A 21,694-nucleotide genomic window follows, 5' to 3' on the forward strand; every position below is an offset into this window, starting at 1 on the left:
ACTCATGCTGCAATTCTCGCAGTTGGACGCTAGAGGACGATAAACTCATTTGCGGAGCTCTTTATTTTTAGTTGCTCTTGTTTGTTGTCGGCAAATGAAGCGGAAGCGCAGCAAGTTTGCTAACTTTATTGAACTTGTCGTCATCAACATCATCAGGTAAGAACGATGTCGATATTTTGGGTGGGTGGGAAAATGGCTTTGACAGCACCTTTGCACATCTAGTGACTGTAAAAACAGATGAACCCGACACAATGACCACTTTTGAGAGTTGAATACTCGAAATACTTCTTTGACAAATACAAATAATACTATTTTTTGTGTGTGGGGATTGAGCCGTTAACTGCACATTTTGCGTGAGTGCTTCGGGCCAGGGTGGGAACTTTGTTTTATTTGCTCAAGAAACGCCATGTTGCAGTTACTTTATTAAGTGTGAAAGTCTCTTCCCACACATCACACAGACTATCCCAGCTTGTCTTCGGGCAGTAGGCGGGGGTTCACCCTTTAACTGGTTGCCAGCCAATCGCAGGGCACACATAGACGGCCAACCATTCGCGCTCTCATTCATATCTAGGGACAATTGAGAGCAGGGGTCCTCAATCCTGTTCCCCGAGGGCTGGTGTCCTGCAGGTTTTCCATCTCTCCCTGCTGCAACACAGCTGATTCAAATGATCAGATAATCAGCAAGGTGTGCAGAAGCTAGATAACGATCGCTCAGGTGTGTTGCACCAGGGAGAGGTGGAAAACGGGCAGGACACCCGCCCTCGAGGAACAGGTTTGAAGACCCCTGATTTAGAGTGTCCAATCAACCTGCCATGCATGTTTTTGAAATGTGGGAGGAAACCGGACTACCCACGGAAAACCCAAGCACCGGGAGAACATGCAAACTCCACACAGGAAGGCCGGAGCCGGAATCAAACCCACGTGCTAACCAGTTGGCTACTGTGCCAACATGCAACGCAAATTTGTCTGTCTGTGTGGTGGTAGGGAGAGGTTGCCTGATGTGCGACAACTTTTGCAGAGAATGGACCGACCGTATGGGAGTTCTCCCAAAATTCCCGATGGCCACTACGCCCCTTGGTACCGCAGTATTTACGGTCCTTATCACTTGCCGACATTATGTTATGTTCCTCTTGTGGGTTCTTTAATACTTTTTTTTATGGTACTGACAAGAGCCCAACCAATTAATTGGGCGGTCGATATTAACTCGTTTAAAATGTGCAAAATTAGAAAGATTTTTCCCAACACATTGCAACATAAGACAAAGGTAAGGATATTCAAACACCCTCCTAAAAAGGGGGAAATAAATTCACGCTTTTTTACTGAAGGATAAAACATTGGAAAACAATCAAATGTTCTCTCTGTTATTTTTATCTTTGTTGTTTTGGGCAATATATTTCTTAAATTAATCAGCTGATTAATTGGTTATTGGAATTTTATGCTGCCAAGTTATTAGAATCAACATCAGCCTAAAAAAACCTCAGCATTGTTTGGGCCCTTGAGCCGACCATGTATTGTGTGTGTTTGTGTGTTCAGGATGTCGCAGGTGGAGTTGAGCGAGGGCAGCGTAGTGGTGACAGGCTGCACGTCGCCACTCTTCTACAGACAAAGTCGACCGTCCTCGGGAGACGTCAAGATGTCCATTTTACTTCTTCATGGACGCCGCTTCTCCTCGGAAAACTGGCTGAACATCGGCACCCTTCACTTGCTGGCCGAGGCCGGCTGCCGAGCAGTCGCCATCGACCTTCCAGGTGAGCGGAACAAGCAGCAGTCATCCATCCATCCGTAGTGTTTGTTGACACTTGGGTAATATGCTATGTTTTGTATGGATGTTGAAAAAAAAAAACCCAACTTGATCTTGGGTAATGTAAAAAAAAAAAATACGATCATTTGTGAACAAAATGTACATCTTCCTATGTCCACTTCAACGTCGGAGAATATCAGAACCATTACCCAAATATTTAGAATTCTTTTGATGTTAAGCCATTTCCGCCACATAAGGTTTATGAAACTCATTTTTGTGGCAGACCACTTTGGAGTTACGGCTTCCCTCTGATATACACAACAAATAAATGAATCGCTACTTCTGAAATCAAGAATAATAATTTATGTAAAAAGGGTAGCAAATGAATCTTCCAGAATCTCAAAATTGTTATATAATACACATGACAATTTAAAAATGTAGGTACAGATTTTAGCAAGGAACTTCGAAGTTGACACATGATTTGATTGGTGGGTCAGAACTGGCCCCTGTGCCTTGAGTTTGACACCTTTGCACTACAGAGATGCTCATTGTTGAGAAAAAGCTTAGCGTTAGCAATTAATCGTCACCAAATTGTATGTGGACATCTGTACTTATCCCCGCTTAAACTCTTGAAAAAATTAGAATGATCGCCCCAATATTTGGGATTTTTCTGAACTTGAAGTCTTCTATTCATTACGCAACATTAAGTTTCTACGGCCCAGTGTGCGCCATCGGAGAGAAAACAAAATAATGGGGCGATCGCTTTCGAATTTGCAGCATTCAAAGTGGACACAACTACAAATGTCTTCAAATGTTCTATGGAGAGGAAAGTACTTAATGTTCCTAAAATCCCAAATATTGGGGCGATATATCGATTTGAATATTTCTAGAGGTCAAAGTGGGCATGAGTAGAGATGTGCACAACCATTTTTGTGATGGTTGGTCATCGTTTAAATAAAACACGCTTGTCCACAGGACTGGGCCGCTCGAGCTCAGCCGAGGCGCCGGCAGCTGTGGGCGAGCTGGCCCCCGCCACGTTCCTGATGGACGTTTGCGAGCGTCTGCAGCTGAGCCCCGTGGTGCTGATCAGCCCATCACTGAGCGGCATGTATTCGCTCCCTTTCCTGCTGCAACACCAGCACCTGTTGCGCGCCTACATTCCCGTCGCGCCCATCTGCACCCAAAAGATCAGCGCACAACAGTACCGTGGCGTCAAGGTCACGCTACATAAGTTTATGTTTTCGAATTTCACAAAGTCGTGAAACATTTTTGCTCATTCCACTTAATGTGGGCGGAGCTTAGTGTAAAGGTTAGATGATCATTTTGAGGGTTCCTAAGCTTTTTTCTGTCAGCATAACCTAGAAATTTTCTAGATTTATTAATTCAAATTAGGTCTTTTTTTTTTTTTTGTCACGACAGGTGCCGTCTCTGATTGTCTATGGCGACGGTGACACTGAGCTGGGGCAGGTGTCACTTAGCAACCTGAGCCAGCTGGCAAATCACAGCGTGGCGGTGATGAAAGGGGCGGGGCACGCCTGCTACCTGGACAACCCAGACGCGTGGCACCAGCTACTCACGGACTTCCTTGCTAAACTCTGAGGTACAGTGCGTGTGTTGAGTTACAAAAAAAAACAAACCAAAAAAAAAAAAAAAACACGTGACACGGATAAACTGAAGTGAAAAATATGAACATTATTTATTAACTGATTCTCTGTAATAAACAATTTGAAAATATTTTACAAGGAGTCACAGACACAATATTTTACAAAGTTTGCCCCTCTTTTGTTTTTTTTTTTTTTCTCATCTTTTTTCTGTGTAGCTGTACAAAAAGAATGGAGCGACAAACAAAACAAAGAAGGAGCTCAAGTCATTCAAACACACGCACGCGATCACTCACTCACGAGAAAGAAATCCAAAATAAAAAACTGTTTGGACTTCAGACCTCAAACTTCTCAACAGTGCTCTTTTCCTATAATTATATTTAGATATATATACTGACTTCACTTTGACTGATTCCGACTTGTTTTCTCTAAATGTTATTTTCTTTTAAACACACACTTTTGTCAAACATGGTCACGTAGCACCAGACTACACACTACACAATCACATACACACTGGCCCCTCTCCACACACACACACACGCGCGCACCCACACACACCCACAGACACAGCCCGCCTCCCATTTTGCTTCTTTTAACCAGCTGCCCCCCCACCTTCGTCACAAGTTGATTTAGATTAGGCACGCTAAGCCTTAGGTTGACACGTTAGCAATACTGACGCTATATGTTTGCTTTTTCTTTTTTTTTTTAAACCTGTTACATGTGTTGCAAAACAAAATAAAAATCATCTTAATAAACATTGTTTCATGACAAATGTTCACACTCTAGTTAAAAAGGCAATAATGTAACTGGGTCAGATTGAACCAATAGTGTCAGAAATAGGCCTGTCACGAAACATTTTTGGGACGATACATTTTCACAGCAACTATTACAATAAGTGATATTATTGATGTGTGTTTTTAATGCCACTGATATAGTGATGATGTTAAAGTAAAAATACCTTTTTAAGTGCAATTATCTTACTTTGCATTGAAAATATCTTGGATAAAAAAATACAAATAAAAATGACTGAGGCTATTTATAACAAATGCACTAAAACAAATATTAATGCAATACATACAACCACTATACTGTTTATTATACTATTTGTGGTGAAAAAATAAGCCACATAAAATTAGATGACTTATTCCTTTCACAATGTCCTTTTTCACCTGGTTGTAACAGACTGGAATAGCTGTTTGTGAAATCCAAACCACTACAATCAGGTTAAAGGTGAAAGAATGATCACAGGAAGTATGTTCACAGCGATATCATCATTGTTGACTCCAAGCGCTATTTGGCTATTATTATCGCTACTTTAAATGGCTGCGACTCACTAAAAAGTTAGATAAAGACTTGCGCGTGCCTATGAATTGATGAGACATGCTCACCGAACTGAAACAGTTGAACCAAACCGCTTTTAGTGTGTTTGCGTGTGTGAAAAAAATGACAGGCTGGAGTGGGAATAAGCAGAAAGCGTGAATGTAGATGACTCATGTAACCAAATACCACGTAAGCAAATCATTTATCAAGTCCCAAAAAGTATTGTGCCAATTTTACTAAATGAACGATAAGTTGATGTAGTAATGATCATGACAGGCCTAGTCAGAAAAAAAAACTAAAAAAGTATACACAGTTTATAGTAATCATTTCAATCAATATTTAAACAGAGCAAATTTGAATCGAGGTGTTTTTAATTATCCAAACGTGTCAGAAACGTCAATAAATAGATTCCAACAAATATTTGGTTTGTATTTAATTTAGGTAAACCTGCCAAATGTCACATGATGTTATAATGCTAGGTGGTTACATTTGAGCGTTTGTTACCATCCTGCCGTTCTGATCTGCTTCTCAGGAGTGTTGTTTTTTTTTTTTCTTTTTTTTTTTTTTTTAATAGCTCAGTATGAACTCCGTTTAAGTCAATGTTTTAAACTGATAAATTTGACCCGGTTCTTGTTTAATCATTCAAAAGGAATGTCCAAAAAAACAAAACAAAACAAAAAAAAAACAGCATTACTGTTCCCTGGTCAGTTTGACCAGGACATGTGTAATTATCCCAAAGTGAAAGATGAACAACAACAACAACAAAAAAGAAGTCTCAATATCCATTATTTATATAGTGTTATTACTAACTCCATTAATAATCTGAAATACGGTGGGGGTGTGCGGGGCGAGGGGGATCAGAGCTCTGTTGTACGTGACACTAAGGCATTCAAATAGAGAGGCGTCATTTTTCTACGTTGCATTTTAAAAATTCAAAACACCGACCAGCTAACACATTCTCTTAAATCCAAAAAGCGCAGACGTCCCTTTTTTTTCCTTTTTTTGTTTTTTAAATGTCCGTAACACTGGGTTGTGTTCATTGTGACACACAAACAAGAACATAAAAAAAACAATCATTCCTCGCATCACAAGCAAAAAGACATTCCACTCGATGAATGCAAACACACACACGCGGAACTCAGGCAGAACAAGAGCAGTCAAGTGGCCTTAAAAAAAAAAAAAGAAAAAAAAAAAACAAGGCTGGATTTATGCTGCAAGTGGCACAATTCCATTTTGTTGTTTTGTTTCTTCTAATTTCTAAGAACGTCCTTTCTGCCTTTTTGTTTTCTGTATTGCAATACACAATCAAATAGTGAAATATGTTCGTTGGTTCACGGATCAACACCTTTTGTAAATGTTAGTGTTCAACTTTCTGGAACATTGAACAGTCAGTTGGACGTTAAAAAGTTTTGAGAGGGGCAAATTAAATTCAGCTGCTGGGGTTATTGTGCATTTTCAGAAGGACCCCCCCCCCCCCCCCCCCCCCCCAGGCCATTTAGTCCCTCATTATTTTTGTTATTCATGTATTATTGTTTACTTACGTGCAGAATTATTCACGAGCAATGTCGTTGTCGGCGCATGCGGGATATTTTGCGTGTTGCCCCACACTGTATGTGTCACTTGAAACATATATGGAAAAAACAGTCAAGAAAGTTGGATGTAAGCATTTCATGGGAAAATGCGTACTTGGACCTGCAGCGTAAATCCAGTCGAAGTGTGTGTGCTGATAGCCTACTGATCAGACCTCTAACGCATGGCTTTGTCGTCATGTGATGGCAGTCAGACGGCTGCTCTACCTAAAACTGATCCCTCTCCAAGATGGCCGCTTGGTTTCAAATAATCAACTATACTATGCAGTTGCAATGCTCGTCCACCACAAAGTGCTTCAAGGCACTATTATGAAACAAAGCGGCTCCTAAACAGTCGAAAAGGACGACCACGTGACAGGCGCTGACTACTTGGCGCACATGGCGGCGGCGGTTGTGTTTGGTGGCCATTTTGGGGGACAGCATGATAAGGCCCGGGCCACGCTGGCAATGAATGATGCAACCGGTGAGAGCATGTGACAGTTTAGCGAGAAGAAGCCATGTCTTACCATAAAGAAATGTGAAATTACGAAGAAAATGGACGTAAAGTTACGAGAATAACATTGCGATATTACGGGGGGGAAGTACAATTTTTACGAGAAAAAGTAAATGTCAAACATTGACCAGATTCTGGAAAATCCTTTCCTAAACGAAGGCATGTTTGCAAACGTAGCACTTTATTTTATTTTTTTAAACATTACATTTTATTCCCATAAAATTCTTCTTGTATTCCCATATTCCTTTGATATTTTAGTAAAATTATAACTATACTTAGATTAATATTTATTCTCATAAAATCTTATTATTAAATTAGAATCATATACTGTATTAAGAATGTTTTGAGTTTTGTTATATTATGCCTTTCTTCTAAATTTACAACTTGACTCATAAAATTACAATTTAAACGTTATTTCACAGTTTTGCAACTTAATTTTCCAATGAGGACATTTGATAGAATTTTATGCCTGTCAAAATTAAACTCATCATGTCATGTTTCATATTTAATCTCGTATATTGCGAGTTTATTCATATCATATTACGTTTTTTCCTTCTAGAATTCTAACTCGTAATATATTTTTTTTTATCTGAAAATCTTTTGAATGAATTAATGTTTTCCTAACTTTTTTATTGTAATATTACAACTTTTACACCTTACTTTTTTCCTCGAAAATTAGGACTTCAGTGTTTCAATATTCTGATTTTACTGCTGTAAAGAAACTTTTTTTCTTGCAATATTCTGTATTCATTTTCCTAATATTACAACTTGATTCTCATAGTACAAAGTACAACAACTTTCCCCCCTCATAGAATTAGATTTTTCTTTAGTGATGTTAAAACATACTCATTGTAACTTATTTTTTGTGCTATATTCTGAATTTTTTTTTTGTACATTTGAGAAATGTTTAACTCAATATTCGATTAACTTTTATAAAAATGTTTTCACACACAATTAGGATTTTATTCTTGTAATATTCTGGAATTGTCCTCATGACATTACAATTTAATGAATTAATGTAAAGTCAAAACCATTTTTCTCGTGAAGTTGCACACGTTTCCCCTCCTAATATTGCAACTTAATTCCCGTAACATTTCAACTTTTTTCCTCGTAGCATTATGATTTAACCCTTGTAAAGTTTCAACTTTTTTTCTTGTGATATTACAGTGTTATTCTTGTTGCATTTTGACTTCATCCACGTAGCATTGATCTCTCTTTTTTTATTTATCTTTTCTTCTCCTTCACAGTCTCATGACGACTGGCAGAGGTGATGTTGGTATAAATGGAGGTCAGAGTTTTTTTTTTTTTTTGTTGGTAATAAATAACACGACAACACACCGCTCGCTAATAATAATTGAAACATCACAGCTGTGTTATTAGAGCGTGAGCGTTTGTGTAACGGATATGAGCACGTCATGACAATAACACCTTTTTTTTTTTTAAATCCCTCTCATCAAGCCATTTCTGTTGTGTTTTTTGCTATAAAAATAAGACCACATGAAAGTCTATCTCATTTTGGCAAGTAGATATAGTAGTGCATAAATTAAACATCGTACGTTATCATTTTTTTTTTTTGGTGAACAAAAACGAAAATAAAAAGTTTGGAATTCTCTTTGACACGAGTGACATGTCATCTACTTAAGAGTTCTTTTTGGGTGTATTGGTGGGAGTTGGGCGTGGAGGTTTCTCCATGTGTGGGTCACCTTGGCTGAGGACACAGAAGTGAAGCTGGCTAGACGGCGGCACTCAGGGCTTCCATCATTGCCTGTAAGACTACTTTAGGTGGTGGTGGGGAGCATTGGGTGCACATATGAGAAGCACGGGACAGCTATAAAATGTGTGTGCATGTGTGTGACAGATGAGATTAATGTAGAAGAGAGTGAGCATGAGGGCTGACGAGAGGGTAAAGCAGGAACAGTTGAATGAGCAGCAAAACCATGCGGGACGGACGTAAGGAATGGCCCCGTCCACAGTCCGACGTGTTCTCCTGAGGAAGGACACACGTGGGAATTACACATGATGTCAGAAAACACATTGAGATTTTCTGTTTTTATTCCTTGTCATAAAGTGACTTAATTCATTCAAATGAGGGAAATTGTTTAATTTTTTTTCCCCCCAATATGTTTCCAAATTTGTACTTGTTTTGGGGGGCGGAGGTCGCATATTGAATATTCATCTGCGGATTTAGAAGACTTAGTTAGGTTTTCATTTTTTTTAAATTTCAAATTAGCATGATGACAACTGATATGCTCTACAAGCTCGATGACTATTTCTTGATGACTGGAACAAGCTTACCGCGTTGTTGTTGTCAAAACAGGTGGAGGGTCCTTTTCTATAACGTGCCACTGTCATTTCCTCACACGGATTCTCCTCCAGGACTGGAAATAAGCGATTATGGAATAACAACAGAGATTCTCTACATGTCAATGACATCATCGCACCAGAGGATACACTCCTCCTCCTCCTGGGACAGCTTTTCGATCTCGCAAGTGTTGCAAGGCATCTTCTCGGCCACCACGAACAACAGGTTGGTGTTGTTTATCCTCTTGGCGTGAATCAACCTGAACGGAAAAGACAGTGCAATTTATAAAGTTGTCGTTCTTGAGTATGCGTGTGTGCGCATGCGTGTGTGTACCTGGAACAGTTGCCACAATCCTGCAGCATGTTGAAGGAGCTGCTCAGGTTGCTCAGGTAGTACTGAGTCTGAATCATGACACAACTTCTATCCTTGGAGTCCAGTCCCTCGGCACCCACATTGTCTGGGGTGGCGTATTGGAAACACACACATACACGCAAACATCGCTAAACACAACTCACAAACGGTTGGAGATACTGGATTTTTTGTTTAGTGGGAGGTGTGCTGTGTTAGGCATCTTGAGTACACCACACACTGTTAATTTACTTGCCACATTTCCCAGACTTTCCTCATCATCGCTTTTAATTTTGGTTGTCATTTTGGCACCTACCTGTGACAAACCAGCTGTGATAAGCCAGTCCATACATGAACTGCTGGAACAATGACCTGAAGACAAGAAATATGAATATTTTATTTCCTTGTGAATTCTGCAAGTGAGTAGGACAAAGTATGATGACCGCACATTTTATGAGAGCCAATACAAAAGCTGCAAATGAAATTGAGCCATTACAGAGATAATCATTCTGTATCTTCATTCAGAGAGGTATAATTTTACAGACGACACTAAACAGCCCCCCTTCCACACAATTTCTAACAATTCCAAGACTGCAACATTATTCAGCTTTTTGATCAATATTGTTTGTGAAATACTAAGTATGAATTAAGCCGCAAAATCCACTTGATATGATCGATCTCGGGGCAGGTGGTCGATTGAAATTGACACATTCTAGTGTGGGATCAAGTAACGGCCAATCACGGCTCACCTCTTTTCCGAGTTTGGTCATGTGACATTCGCAAGCTGAGTCCTGCCGCTTAGTTGATATTCCACAAACGCAATATTAATCAGAATACCATGTTTAGACGAGTGAGGCTGCATACAAAATTGTATTGGAAAGAAAATGTTTAACTTCTCTTCCTCTTTAAGAAATAGGATCACCATTTTTGCTAGCTGGTGTAATTTCACACTTGATGGGTGGGCAGACTCTCCAGAGACTCAAATATTTGTATACAAGCCATTAAACAAATCAATTATCCGTATGTGTCCTGTTCAACAGTGTTTATTATTGGGGCTGTAATTTGCACTGGTGTAAAACTCCCCTACAGTCCTTTCTAATATTATTACACAGGTGCAGGTGTACCTAATAAAGGGTATTTAATGATCGTATGGTAAATTTCTCACCATGCAGCTGCAGATGACCACCAAGCCAGGTTGACAAAATCTGCAATCGTGGGCTGCGGATATGACAATGAATGAATTGCAAATGATTACTTGTGCGCAATGTGTGATCTATATCTTTGCTGCTGTAACACCTCAAATTTCCCCATTGTGGGACTAATAAAGGACAGCTTTATCTTTATCTTTAGATTTATACATACAGTGGTGCCTTAAGGTAAGGCATGTAAAACGTATGTTTTTAGTACCACAAAGACTCCTCTCCGTGCCGCTCCAGCCTCACTGTTGGGCATGCGCTCGCACACCGACTGGTAGTCGAACGACTGCTTGCGGTAGTAGAAGGAGTTGTTGTAGAGCGCGTACATCAGGTAGGGGTCCACGTCACTGAAGAACATGCCCACCTGCAGAAGAACACAAGTCAGAACACAAGGGCCTTCAAGAGACAGAGTCACCGCCGGTGACCAAAAGCCACCTTGTTCCAGTCATCCTTCTGGTTGGACATGATCAGGAAGCCGCCGTCATCTACTAAGTAACACAGGAGGTCCTGCGGGCAAATGCAATAGTGGACGATGAGCTGGAGGAGCCGCGAAATGTGTGGAAGAAGACAAATGGACACTCACATCATTGTTGGCCTCACAGTCCATCTCACAGACCCTGTTTGGTGCACACTGACACCAACGGAAAGGAAAAGACATGAGTATAAGACGAGGGAACAAAAGGAAGCCTTAATGCGATGTTACTATGCGATTGCTAGAGTCTATCCCAGCGAGGTACACGTTGGGCTGATTGTCAATACAGCATCTAAACAAAGAACTATTCACCCACATTTTGTTTTTTACAGTGTTCCCTCTGTCTGAATATATTTAAAGAATTTGTGTGACATATTTAGTCAAGGCCAGAAAAACGACACAAAGTGCATGTTAGAATCAAGAAAGGAAAATAGGCTAAGTTTGGGTTTACATGTTATGAACCTCACTGCACATCACACTTCCCGTCACTAAACTGATTCAAACAGGCCTTTATTAATTGCACGTTTGGTTACCGTGTTAGGGCCTTGGCGGTTGTCTGTGTGGTTACTGGCAAGGATCTTAAACTTATCCACCCAGGCTTCAAGATCCAGTTTCACTCCGACGACTGACAAATGAGCAAAACAGACAAATTACTATAAGCATCTTCAAAATGAAATCCACGTCACTCAGAAACGCACCTGCCGGTTTGATCGTCTTCCCTCCGACTGTGATGTCCACCGCCGTGCTGACCAGAATCCCAATGGTGTCGTTCTCCGGGTTGAGCAGCTCGTCTCGGGCTGCGAGACAAACACGTAAGTCAAAGAGAAAAGACCGGGCTCGGCGAGAGACGCCCCGCGGAGACTCACTCACCTGTACGATAAGGCGCTCGGAAAATGTAGCCCTTGTTGTCGAGACTGCGGCGGTAATAGCTGGCGTTAAACGGTTCGGGGTCTTCCTCCCAGCTTTCCGCAGCCCTGACATTTTAAGAGAGAGCTGTAAATCTCCATGCTACAAGGCCACTACCGTTGTGCTTGTTCCTTATCGAAGTGATGAGGCTTTAAAAGGGAGCCATTAAAAAGCATTAAAACAAACAACACAGTGTTGATAAGAAGGAGTCTTACTTATTGGGAAACACTCGTGTGATTCCTCCATCTGTGGCAGCAAATACAGCAAGAAAACCGTACCTTCAAACACATAAGAGGAGCACACATTAAAAGGGACAGATTATTAAAAAATACTTTTTAATGGCATGCATACAGATTGTAGCGTCTTCGGAGTACATGCCCACACATCAAAAGTGAAATTACACAACTACGGAAAGTACATGTTTAGTTATCTGTCTACTTCTCGAGAGCCTAAAGGATCCCTTCTGCACTCACGTGTTCAAATCTTTGTTCTTCCACACTTTGTCCACCAGCTGCCTGATGATGCCCGTGTCCAGGATCAGGTTGTGAAGGAGCAAATTGTCGCCTGAACACAGAAGCAGAACACAGCGAAATATTCGCATGTAAACAGAATATCAACATAAATGCAAAGAAAAAATAAAGAGTTTGGAAGCCTATTGCGCAGGTTACGATGGAAATGCACTTATGGGATTTTTTTTCTTCCCTGAAAATGGTGTCCACAATCAATGTTAAATGTGTCCAATATTCACAGTCTTTTTCTTTTTTCTCTTTGTTTCCTCCCAGCAGTGTGGATGCACTGTGACATTGTGCTGCCTCTCACTGGTGAGTCCTCTGGTACGATCAATATTTGGTTTGAGGGAGGACATCATTGATTGTCAGTGGATGGTTATATGTGTGGGTTTGGTCATTGAGTGATGATAAAAAAAAAAAAAAAAAAAAGTAGGAAGACGTGCTGATTCCTGCATTGTATTGTGTAGGGCATCTTGTTAAAAGAAAAAAAAAAAGTCCCGCGATGACTGGAATTTGATGGTACCAGGGCTCTGTATAATCGGAACGTAGCACATATGCATATACTGTACATGCACACTTGCGATGCATATTTTCCGAAATGAAACCATCTGAAAGCCATTTATTTTTATTTTATTCACTTTCATTTTTTTTTTAAACTCTTTTGGGGATCATAGTTTGTGGTATATTTGTGGTTTCAACTATGAATATAGGCAACTACAAAACAATTTTGGGGTTGCAGTCAATTATTTTGTTCCTATCCCCTGCGACTAGTTTGGACTGATGCTTCCTCAAAATATCATTGAGTTTCTGCCAAAATTTCAAGTGGCATCCTACTGACATTGCTTGGAGTCGGGCGTCACTTTCTCCATGAGGGCGATGAAGTTGAGCAGGAATTCCGTGTTGTTGCTCGACAACTCCAGATCATTACAGTATTCCCTGAGGAGCAAAAAAATAAAATAAAATTGACAATTGCCAGAACCTGCCTGACGCATCACGTCTCAAGAACAAATCATGCAGCGTCACAGCAGTGGCAGCATGCGCGGAGGGTTGTACTTGGGTACAGTGACGGTGAAATCTGATGACACAAAATTTGGGCATCACTCATCAGTGACAATGACAACAATACAATGCAAAACACACACACGCACACACAAAAATACAAAAATAAAGACTCCTGGACGAGATGTGGTATAATGACAACAACGAGCGTTCCACACAAGGCTACCTGGGAGCAATGAATATATGTCCTTCAGACTCAAAACTGTTTGGCAGCAGTGACTCAAAATCTGCAACAGAAAGGGGGAAGATTATCCGGGAAGGGGGATAAGGGAGGCGAGGAAGTGGGGGACTTGCAGCTGTTCGGGGGACGGAGGGCGGGTGTACACAACGGGACTTTTACCATAGCAGCGTTGAGGAATCATGGGAAACACTAGCGTTAGCCATTATGGTGCCTCAAATCGAACCTGACCTGAATGGATGAACTTGGACCTTTTTGGTCTTTAAAAAAAACATGATTCACTGAGAGATCAATCCAACATGTTTAGGGATGTCTGAGAAGTGACTTTTACTCAGCATGGGGTCAGAAAGTGACTTCTCAGACCCACGCAGGGTTGCATCGAGCGCTGTAACAAGGTCAGGCAGGCATCAACGTGGCCAACTGTTGCAAGGGTCCTGATGGAGGAGTGGTCGCCCCTCAGACTGCCAGGGCAGGGGGGCTCAGTGAGACACAAAATTGCAGGAGATGCATTGCATTGTGAAGGGCATGGTGAGGGGCAACGTTAAATCTCATGTTGTCACATTGGCGGTTCAGATGTACCAATGGGGTGCCCAGGTAGTCTCCGCCCACAATGCCGTGCACCATCCAAGGTCGGGGTTCGCTTAAGAAGCGTTGGGCCGTGCGCCTGGCGGTCTGAGGGGTGAGTAAGGGGTGTGGCAGAGAGGGTGAGGGGGGACAAGCTGATGGAGACAGGGATTGTAGAGAGGGACGACACAGGAGGTCGCTGCGCAGAGCTGAAACCTGAAGGGGGGGGGGGGGGGGCTGGATACAGCACAGCCTTGGCAGAGATCTGTGCTTGACTGAATGACACTTCAGTTCTACTTGGAGAGCGAAACTGATACTAACGCTAATGCTAGATAAGTTTGCTCTTCTACAGCAATCTTATGGCCAATTCCAAAACACAACATCGTTAGTTGTACATACACAATCAAATGAGATCCAGGTGCCAAATCCTCAAAATGATCTTCAAACTTTGACGCTACTCTCTGCCCACGTTAGATCTCTTCGTGAGCAAATACGAACTATTTATCGTTTGTTTTGGAAACCGGCTTCCGGTTATTGGATCCTCGAGGAACGGGACCAGGAATTTGCTGCGTCAAAAAAAAAAAGGACTCACTTCCTTTAAAATTCTGTGTATACAGTATGTCGTTTAGCCTTTTTTGTGTTTCCTGTTACGATAGACAATTCCACCGTGGCTGATCCAAACCAAAATGTCGGACTTTTCCTGTTCAATTTTTCCCCGTTATGATAGATATGTACACCCAATTTCATGTTGATTGGACTATTTACGATACTTTTTTTTTTTATTCCATCAGGTCATTCCATCACTTGCAACTGGAGTGTTCAGGAAATAATTTCTAACTTTTCAGGTGCCATATCTGAGGGAGCTTTGGGCTGGTTAAGTTGAGGATCGCTAAAATAAATCCATTTTCAGATACACGTGACTCAACATTTCCAGTGGACTACAATCTCAGACTGTAACAATGCTCACTTGAAGTAGCAATATTAAACCTTAATAGAATTGCCTCTCGATAAGCTGCCATAAATTTAAAACTGAACATTATTGTCGTTTATTTATTTTACAGCACTGGATTGTGTCAGCCTGTTATATGGTATCTAATATCTAATATTGACTTATAAAATACTCATTGCATATTTGCAGAGATCAACAATGGATCTCGCTGTCGTATTGCTAACCTTGATGTTAGAATGAACATTGACAGATTAGTGACACTGTAAGAAATAGACAGACACGTGTGCGAAGAGAGGATGCAAAGAAGAGGTGAAAGACAGACAGGAGGAAAGGAGCCATCCACAGAAGGAACATGAACATCTGTCTTCCTGTTCAGTGCGACTGCAGCAGAGGCGAACTGAGAACCCAGCCTTCATCATCATGTCAACAAGGGGGAGGGTGAGGTTAAAAGTAGGAGAAGAGGGTCCTGGAGGCAAAGACAGGCAGGCAGACAAGGGGAGCCAGGTTTAGGGTTGTTAGGAGGGAGGTGGTGGTGGGGGGGTTCAGAATGAGGGAGGAGGCGGTAGGCAGGAGGAGGAGGAGGAAGTCTAGGGATAGGGAACGTGGACCAAGATGGAGTATACTTGCCCTGGATGTATGACACTGTGTGGATCCATCAGAGAAGGAGCAAGAAAAGAAACAGGGGATCGGGTGGGAAGGGGTTTTGGGGGCAGGGGGGGTCACAGACAATATTTTATTCAATTTATTGCTTGAATAAAAATATTGTGTTCTTGAAAAAAAAAGAAAATAAAGGAATCAAACAAGACGAGTAAAGCGGGACACACACATACTGATAACGCGATCGTCAGAAACCGTACGTACGATTATCCAATGTCGCTGAAAGTTTATCCTGATCGATTTTCTTGTGTGGGCTGTGTAAGGGAAAGGCAAAAATTGTCTTTTGCAAAAACGTTTTGTATGTGTCCCCAGCACTCTAAACACAGTATTCTGATTCATATCGTATTTGAGGCATTAGAATTAATCCGATTATTCCATCCATTTTTATCCATCTCAGAGGGCTGCCATATTGGCCAATACCGCCCTCTACTGTCAACTGAAAGGGGCTTCACAACTGCCCTCGAGCTTGCGTCCCAAGACAACGAAACCCAGAAAACAGGTGAGCCATGACGTTTGCAATGCGAGCCTGACGGCACTTTGACGTAAATTTCAGTCAACAGCAAGAGGTGGGATTGGCTAAAATGGAAGCACCCTGAAATGGATAAAATAGATGGATTAAGAATACTTTGTTTAGTGGGGGCATATTCTTGCTAAAAATGTTCTGACATTTAGTTACCCTTTATGCTTGTAAAACATCCGCCAATTGTACTTGTGAAACCTGTTCAACGTTTCCGATGGCAAATTGCTGCTTTTATGGTCAACACTGACTTGGGCCGAGACGCGGACGTTGATAGCCAATTAAAAAGCAACCTGAAGCTCGACGAGACAAGAAAAGTTTGTAACCCCAATATGGTTGCTAGATAAGCAGTTAGCCTCTGCTTCTCCTCCCTCGATTTCATATAGACAATGCCGACAGTTGGTCCTTAATTTTCTCTGCCTTTCAATCAAAAATCAATCGGTATCAGTAATCAGTCTCTAAAGCATTATGCTGACCGATAAGTATGTGGTGTGGGGTGCCTTAAGAATAATTTTTCTTTTCTAAAAACAAAGAAATCTATTTTTCTTTGTATTTTCCAGCCGTCTAGATGCTCTGTGGTGAGTGATGGGAAAATGAAGCTTCAAATTTGCTTCATGAACCAGTTGTTTTTTTTTCAATGCTCTAGATGGCACTGTTGCTTGAAATAAAGGGATTTAAGAAATGGCAAATTAGTGTGCTTTCAGCCCAATGTTGAACAGAGAATACCATCAAGAGGTGTCAACAAATACAACAACTGGTTCATGAAGAAAATTTGAAGCTTCATTTTCCCATCCCTACCTGAGGCACATGTCTAGGTACTGCGAGACACCTATTTTAGTCAGGGGAAATCATGTTTTACGAGTGGAGATGTCATCCATCCACACACATTTGACATTTTTTTTCCCCCTGTGTGTGGTTTCTCTGATTCAGAAAAAGCGGTGAAGATACTGAAACTTGATACGTGTGTAGCCCGCTGAAAAGAAATAAAGACCAAACATCTTATTTGCCTGAGCAAATGAGAAAGACAGAAAAAAAGAGACAATTATAGAGGAAACATATCAAGAGGAAGTACAACAAAGAAAAAATGAGAACAACAGTGTGTGCCCATTCGGACTCACAAAACCCAAACTCCCACACATGAGCAGCCCGGCACTTGTGGGAGTTTATGTGCTGAATGATTCCAAAGCTCACACGCAGTACACAAAGTTACATATACAACAAAAGGGGAAAAAAATCATAGAAGGCATCATAAGGAGGTGAAAAGCATGCGTGTTTTCACAATTTCCCCCCAAACAATACTGGAACACACACGCTTCAGAATCATTTCTCGGTGGAGAAGAGGCGAGAGCAATTGGCAGAGAAATAATAACAAAAAAAAATAAATAATAGCACAAAGTCACCATTATTTTCACCGGTGTTACATAGCTTTCACCTTTCTGTCTCTTCAGTTAGTTTTTTTCTTCAGCCGGAGCGAAGAAAAAACATCACCGTTTTTTTTTTTTTTTTGTTGTTTTTACAGCACAGCATGGAGACAGGAGGAGGTGGGAGGAGGAAGGAATGATACTCAGATTGGATCCAGCCTATCAAGGAGCATCGAGAGGAAGAGGAGGGAGTGGAGGAGGTGGGAGAGAAAGACGAGTCGCTCCGTTTCCTACGATGATTTTGGAGACCCCGGAGATAAAAGTCCGACGTGAACGAGAGGGGGAGAGAGAGAGAGAGCGAGAGAAAGAGAGAGAGAGAAAGAGAGCAAGAGAGAGAAAGAGAGAGAGAGAAAGAGAGAGAGAGAGAGAGAGAGAGAGAGAGAGAGAGCGAGAGAGGGTGGTCCGGCGCTGGTGATGAGAGGGTACTTACACTGCACCTGCAGGATCTGGTCGCTAAGGTTGGCCTTGATGTGGCTCTCGCTATATGTGGGCAGTACCAACCCTAGACTGGGAAAGTCAAGCAGATGCACAAATATTAGCGACACCCAAATGCAAAACAAGCTAAGATCAGATACACCGTGGGACTTAAGGGGACAGAATACACAAAAGTATAGAGACATCTGAAAACCCGTTTATCCATTTTTTAAACTGCTCATCATTATTACGGCTAACTTAAGTCTAGCCGAATTAGAGGGTAAATCCATAGTCTAAACCACTTGTCCTCATTCAGGTCACTGATAACTTCAAGCGACGGAGAGACGACACAGAAAAGTTCTTATGTCAATGCTAACCAGAATCGCAATAGTGTCAGCACAGATATGTGTGGTCTGAAATCTGATAAACACAACATTCTTCGATGTTTGGCAAAGTTAAGGACGTCGGAGTCGGCTTTATTTGTTTTTGGCAATGTGTCCGCTGCATAGACTGATCACACAGGATCTTATCCAATTATGTTTAATTGGTTGAGAAATGATTACTCATTTACGAGTCAGCCAGGCATAGTGGCAGGTTGAACAATGAAATTCTCTTCCACTCGGTGCTGCGAGCCTGAGTAGCCAACAGTTGTGTCCAACTCAACAGGCCCAGATTTCATACTAAGTACACGAAGGATGAAATTGAGATGACATTATGAGTTTAGTATACCGCATGTAATATTTGTGACATTCGGTTGGTGGTGTGCCGTGAGATTTTTCAAAGGTAAAATGTGTACCTTGGCTCGAGAAAGTTTAGGAAACACTGCGAGAAAGAGACAAGTGTATATATGGCAGCTTGGCGAGTTTCAGGGGTATTGGCACCCCCTGAAATATGTTGGGCTTTGTGGTTTTTCCCCACATTTGCCCCCATCCCCAAAGGGAACCTATAATGATGTTTCTCAGGTTTTTTTTTTTGGTTTGCGGACCGCCTGAGATATGCCTCGTCCCCCCATGGGCTCCCCCAAGGAAGAAAATACTTGGTTTGCCAGTGCTAACACGCACTCTGCTTTTTTTTTTTTTACTTATGTCGCTTCTCCCTCTGTCCCTGATCTTCACTGACTACGTTTACATGCATTTAAAAACCCTTTTATGGCCTAAATATTGGTAGTATTCAGGTTTTTAAAGGCCACGTAAACTCACGCAAAAAGGCAAATTTGCTCTTATTCTTTTTTTAAAACCCAAATAAGACTCCTTTTCGAACCTGAATATTGGGTCACGTAAACATGATCGTGTTACCTCATGTCAAACCGGGCATTGATTTGTGTTCTGTGCATACTCTTGCTCGATCTCCAAGGAATTTTGGTCTTTGTGGTAAAGGAAGTACTTGTCATCCTCACCATAACGAGAGAAATATTAAAATACATTGATTTCTCCGTAGCGTATTTTCTTCCACTATGGCGAAAATTAATGTACGTATAATTCCGAACCCATTGCAAAGGTCAGTTCAAATCCCCTACCTACCTGTAGTCTGTGCCCTCCACCGGCGTCCACGTGTACGTTCGCACAGCCTCGTCGATGTACCTCTGTGGATAGTCACAGCGCAGTGTCACAGGGTAACACCCCATAATTGGCAGGAAATCATTCATGATGGAGCTGCTTTGAAACGTGACTGAGTCTCGGTGTATTGATGACTTGCCTCATCAACTGACTTAATGAGCGTCTTGATTTTCCTCTGCCCAGATTTGCCATCAATCATTTGTCTCCGGATCTGAGGAAAAATGGAGAGAGAGCGAAGGACGTGTTTAAAACAGAAAATTTAAAACACTAAAAAAGATGATTATAAATGAGACAAAATTTGTAGACGGTGATCGCCTGCTATTTGTAAGGGATCGGGATCGAGCCCCACCACCAAAAGCAAAAATCCATGAATAATTGACATCACTCCCACCAAATGTGATTTTGTAATTAATTATAGATGCCACAAGATGGTGCCAAAGCAAATAAAACGGATCGGCTTCCTATTTGAGTTACCGACTGCAGTCTTTGACAACGAATAATCAGCAACGCATCAACACTAGGATGTACACTATCGTATTTATTATTTCTTCAGTAGTTCGCTGTCATGTACTTTTCCCATGATTTGAGGTTACGAACGACGCGTAGTAAATGCTCGTACCTCCTCCTTGTTGTTGTCCTCCAGTTCCGCGTCGAGAAAGTCCAGCGTGACGGGCTCCCTGAAGTTGATGATCTGCTCGAGAGCACAGAGGCGTAGAAATAAAAGAAGCAACTAATCCAGCTTCTGCAGTCTTATAGACACACACACACACACACACACACACACACACACACCTTCGGTCGCAGGTTGGGATGTAGCAACACATAACCGTTGGGATCCGTCGCAAAGGTGTAACCATTGGCGCCGAGCTGTGTGACAAAAAAATGTGAGAGGTGATGACATCATCAACTATATGTGAGCACTTACAATACGTTACTGAGGTAGGAATAATGGGTTTCATGAACTTCGTATGCACTATTATTTTTACGAGGTGCAATTAATTGGACCTGGACTAAACATTTATATATATTTAATTGGACTAAATGACTATTTGAGTATTTTGCTGTTCAGCTTCTCGTTAGGGCACAGCAAGTAGAGCAAAAAAAAAAATTGAATAGTTCACCATTCACAATTTTAGAGGTCAAACCAAGTTCACCTCCAAAGTGCCTTTTAACCCAAGATCGCTATGTTTTTGCGAGTAGTCTAAATTGTTTTTGTGTCCATCATACTCACTCTATACGTGGGTGTCTTCTTTTTTATCTCGTTGATTGCGATGTCCACGCCCATGACTCCAAGGATGAGCTGGTTCTATATAGGGGAGAACACACTCAGTATTACAGTGAGCCCGAAGAAGCTCTTGCGAGTTGTCACTGTGGGCCACTATCTGATTAGCACCTACTTTAGCTCTTATCACTTTTATCTGTTCCGCTGCTTTACGCCCCGGTGATAAGCTCAAAGTAAATACTGGGCTTAAGGATGCTGAAAGATGCATCCAAAGTGCCATCTGGGTGATAACTGTTACTCCAGAAGGTTGTTTGCACTGCCAGCTATCACCTCAGGGGGGCACTGTTAAACTGAAGCACGACAGCTGGTGTCACATTGTTGGCAATATGTGACTACGTACAACATGCAACTAAGGCTGGATGTCGACGAGTTCTTGTGTATATAATCCACGTATCAACTGTTCTTTCTACGTTCAACTGGCAATCACCCCCCCTCCAAAGAAAAATAAATAAATAAATAAAAAGACCATTTAATTATAAACGCATGCAAAAGCACATGCTTTGATCTGAATTTCAGGCTCAAATCAGATATACAAATGGAAAACCGACCACATGACTCTATTTGATTTTGATATTAACGGTTGGATTTAGACATGAGCATTAGTAAAGATATGTACACTT

At 41.5% G+C, this 21,694-nt stretch overlaps 2 protein-coding genes across 9 annotated transcripts in view; one reads left to right on the forward strand and one right to left on the reverse strand.

Moving 5' to 3' along the window:
* Nucleotides 1–19: 19 nt before the first annotated feature.
* Nucleotides 20–10,737, forward strand: abhd14b (abhydrolase domain containing 14B). 6 transcript variants are annotated; one of them, XM_088309855.1, is made up of 5 exons: nucleotides 20–156; nucleotides 1,534–1,748; nucleotides 2,717–2,958; nucleotides 3,161–3,341; nucleotides 7,992–10,737. In XM_088309855.1, the coding sequence occupies exons 1-4, from the start codon at nucleotides 95–97 to the stop codon at nucleotides 3,338–3,340; spliced, it is 699 nt and encodes a 232-aa protein (XP_088165981.1). In that variant the 5' UTR covers nucleotides 20–94; the 3' UTR covers nucleotide 3,341; nucleotides 7,992–10,737. The 6 variants fall into 6 exon arrangements, with proteins under 6 accessions (XP_088165981.1, XP_088165984.1, XP_088165982.1 ...); XM_088309858.1 differs by lacking the exon at nucleotides 20–156 and adding an exon at nucleotides 740–772; XM_088309856.1 differs by lacking the exon at nucleotides 20–156 and adding an exon at nucleotides 797–921.
* The window catches only part of cacna2d2a (calcium voltage-gated channel auxiliary subunit alpha2delta 2a), a 166,275-nt gene continuing 152,598 nt past the window's right edge, over nucleotides 8,018–21,694 (reverse strand). For 2 of the 3 annotated variants that reach the window (XM_088309850.1, XM_088309848.1), the window contains 23 exons: nucleotides 21,024–21,098; nucleotides 20,585–20,659; nucleotides 20,412–20,483; nucleotides 19,932–20,003; nucleotides 19,757–19,818; nucleotides 18,253–18,329; nucleotides 15,855–15,869; nucleotides 13,703–13,763; nucleotides 13,316–13,413; nucleotides 12,442–12,532; nucleotides 12,184–12,246; nucleotides 11,933–12,036; nucleotides 11,761–11,859; nucleotides 11,596–11,687; nucleotides 11,174–11,221; nucleotides 11,026–11,097; nucleotides 10,802–10,954; nucleotides 10,560–10,612; nucleotides 9,711–9,766; nucleotides 9,380–9,503; nucleotides 9,196–9,305; nucleotides 9,040–9,122; nucleotides 8,018–8,731 (listed from right to left, as the gene is read on the reverse strand). In XM_088309850.1, coding sequence (XP_088165976.1) covers nucleotides 8,609–8,731; nucleotides 9,040–9,122; nucleotides 9,196–9,305; nucleotides 9,380–9,503; nucleotides 9,711–9,766; nucleotides 10,560–10,612; nucleotides 10,802–10,954; nucleotides 11,026–11,097; nucleotides 11,174–11,221; nucleotides 11,596–11,687; nucleotides 11,761–11,859; nucleotides 11,933–12,036; nucleotides 12,184–12,246; nucleotides 12,442–12,532; nucleotides 13,316–13,413; nucleotides 13,703–13,763; nucleotides 15,855–15,869; nucleotides 18,253–18,329; nucleotides 19,757–19,818; nucleotides 19,932–20,003; nucleotides 20,412–20,483; nucleotides 20,585–20,659; nucleotides 21,024–21,098 — 1,878 coding nt within the window. In that variant the 3' untranslated portion in view covers nucleotides 8,018–8,608. The remainder of the gene's footprint in view (nucleotides 8,732–9,039; nucleotides 9,123–9,195; nucleotides 9,306–9,379; nucleotides 9,504–9,710; nucleotides 9,767–10,559; nucleotides 10,613–10,801; nucleotides 10,955–11,025; nucleotides 11,098–11,173; nucleotides 11,222–11,595; nucleotides 11,688–11,760; nucleotides 11,860–11,932; nucleotides 12,037–12,183; nucleotides 12,247–12,441; nucleotides 12,533–13,315; nucleotides 13,414–13,702; nucleotides 13,764–15,854; nucleotides 15,870–18,252; nucleotides 18,330–19,756; nucleotides 19,819–19,931; nucleotides 20,004–20,411; nucleotides 20,484–20,584; nucleotides 20,660–21,023; nucleotides 21,099–21,694) is intronic. The other variant, XM_088309849.1, reaches the window with a different exon arrangement.

Source organism: Idiotropiscis lumnitzeri, chromosome 11 (genome assembly GCF_059441095.1).
Source record: "Idiotropiscis lumnitzeri isolate Australia: NSW breed Sydney's pygmy pipehorse chromosome 11, RoL_Ilum_1.0, whole genome shotgun sequence".
Taxonomy (NCBI): Eukaryota; Metazoa; Chordata; class Actinopteri; order Syngnathiformes; family Syngnathidae; genus Idiotropiscis; species Idiotropiscis lumnitzeri.